This window comes from Quercus lobata, chromosome 5, assembly GCF_001633185.2.
Source record: "Quercus lobata isolate SW786 chromosome 5, ValleyOak3.0 Primary Assembly, whole genome shotgun sequence".
Lineage (NCBI taxonomy): Eukaryota > Viridiplantae > Streptophyta > Magnoliopsida > Fagales > Fagaceae > Quercus > Quercus lobata.
In genome coordinates, this window is record NC_044908.1 from 31,936,246 (window position 1) to 31,938,511 (window position 2,266).

Below are 2,266 nucleotides of genomic sequence, written 5' to 3' on the forward strand. Positions count from 1 at the left end.
TTAGATACTTTTAAATTTGTTAAATTCATTAGAACCATTAAATAGATCCATTTCAAATGGAGAATATCCTATTATCATGATTTTTATACAGAATCCAGACCTAATAATCCAATTATCACTTATCTAAAAATCAGGATCTGAAGAATAAATTAACTTATAGTAATAGGAATCTGATTAGGATGATTACAAGAATTATTTCCTCGATCATTAGGAGATTGGACTTAACAAGCTAGCCCAAAAGCTATATATGCATAACATATATTCCCTGCATTATTATAGCATTATTAAGCAGCAAGAATAAACTTGCGTGCACGATCGCTTTCACATATCAGACATTTAGGTGGCTGTTTGTAGCTAGAGAAATATCCCAAGCGTTATTTTAATATTTTACAATCAGTCAACAGCGCAATTGTTATTTATAAAAATAGATCCTTGTAGGGCAGAAACTTGCATTAGTTTTTTGGCAATTCCTGCATCACTTTGTCAAACGAATCTGTGTCATCATGGTATAAAATATATGGAGATATTGGAAACTCAACTGGGATATTCATGTTGCCTGCTACAAATGGTTCAGTCCAAAAGTCTCCAAAGGTGTCTTCAAATGTTTCGAATGAAGTAAGACAGTCTTCTTCAGCCCAATTTATGCCAGTTACAGGTGGATGATCATAGCTCAAAGAGAAGAGTTCAGAGGAAGATAGTTCTGTGGACAAGGGGGAGCTTTCTAAGCTTTGGTGAGAGGAAGCACTGGCATGAAGACTTCCACTTTCTGATTCTCTATTTTTCTTGGCTTTGCATTGGGAAGTTTCATTAAATTGCTCCTTCACCTCAGATGTTTTTGGATTTTGCTTTACATGCTTCTTTAGGTGCGTGTGCCAATGGTTCTTTATCTCATTGTCTGTTCGTCCGGGTAAATGCTTGGCAATCATAGACCATCTGAAAGGAGAACATTTCGCGTCAATTCACTGAAGAAGAAGCTTTATGAAGGACATCAAGAAAAAATAACGAATAAACAAAACTTTTTTTTTTTTTTGGTTATTCAGGTAAGTGAAAATAGACTATAGTATTATATATATATATATATATATATATATATAGATGTATGTATGTATGTATGTCACAAAGTTTTAAAAAGTGAAATTTTTTTATATATACTTGTTTCCAGCTTCTTCATGTAACTTGATGATTAAATCCTCTTCTTCATTGGTGAAGTTTCCACGTTTTACACCTGGCTGGAGGTAGTTCAACCATCGCATCCTGCAACTCTTGCCACACCTTGATAAACCTGTCCAAAACATCATAGTATTATTAATGTTACATCATACTATATTATTTTCATTTCTTATCTCTCACACACATACATGTATAATCGCCAGAAACAAATAACTAAAAGTTATATAAACGGAATTAAAGTGACAAAGCCATACATATATAATGAAGTTTCATGCATGATGCATGAAGAGAATTTTTGTTACATGAAAAGAGAGGAACAACGTGCAGGAAAAGATCTTATTGCTTAATAATGTTGTCTTCTGGATGAAAATCCTTTCACTTGTCTCTTGTAATCTTCTAATTTAGATGGAATGCTAAAATAGTATGTTCAAATTCATATTCACTGAAAAAATAAAAATTTCACCCAGACAAATGATAGGACCCTAGGTAATTTATAATATATATATAATCAACCTACATAAATTTTTTATTATTTAAAAAAGAAAATGAAAACCAAAATCCATTCTTTAAAATAATATTATATAGTTTCATACCGGCGAGCTTGGGAAGTTTGTACCAATTTGAGTGGCCATATCTCTGAATAAAACTTCTTAGCTTATCATCTTCTTCTGGAATCCATGCACCTTTCTTCAGTCCATTTTTGTCATAGAAGGGGGCTTTCACCATCTCTCTCTCTCTCCCCCGATGGTCTTGTAGCTCAAAATAAACTATGTATGCTTATAACAATAATTGAACTATCATGAAACATTTTATGGGGACAGTTGGGCCCTAGCGAATTTGCAATCATGAAGCCACTAAGTATACAATAATATCTCCTCTGGCCCAAATTGTTTGGCTTGTATTCCTTTTGATGATGTCCAAAAATTAAGTCCTATTTTAAAAGTCAAATCCTATTATTTTATTAACATTTGCATTATGCCACTGTAGAATTTGCCAATAATTGTATTAAAATTTGAAGATAAGTTTGTAATCTACAACTAATAAAGTTTGTAATTGTAGTTGTAGACTTGTAATACACTAATAGAGTTTGTAATCT

The 2,266-nt window shown here is 32.3% G+C and overlaps 1 protein-coding gene across 1 annotated transcript; it reads right to left on the minus strand.

Moving 5' to 3' along the window:
* Positions 1 to 205: 205 nt before the first annotated feature.
* Positions 206 to 1,896, minus strand: LOC115992910 (transcription factor MYB15-like). The gene is made up of 3 exons (XM_031117154.1): positions 1,764 to 1,896; positions 1,153 to 1,282; positions 206 to 933 (listed from the first exon to the last, which is right to left on the minus strand). The coding sequence occupies exons 1-3, from the start codon at positions 1,894 to 1,896 to the stop codon at positions 453 to 455; spliced, it is 744 nt and encodes a 247-aa protein (XP_030973014.1). The 3' UTR covers positions 206 to 452.
* Positions 1,897 to 2,266: the final 370 nt, after the last annotated feature.

What these genes read in the sequence shown, in the direction of transcription:
- LOC115992910 (XM_031117154.1), bottom strand. Translation starts at nt 1,896, where the DNA reads ATGGTGAAAGCCCCCTTCTATGACAAAAATGGACTGAAGAAAGGTGCA. An exon ending in CAAACTTCCCAAGCTCGCCG is followed by an intron (nt 1,283 to 1,763) that starts GTATGAAACTAT and finishes TGTTTTGGACAG; the next exon opens with GTTTATCAAGGTGTGGCAAG. An exon ending in CATGAAGAAGCTGGAAACAA is followed by an intron (nt 934 to 1,152) that starts GTATATATAAAA and finishes TTCTCCTTTCAG; the next exon opens with ATGGTCTATGATTGCCAAGC.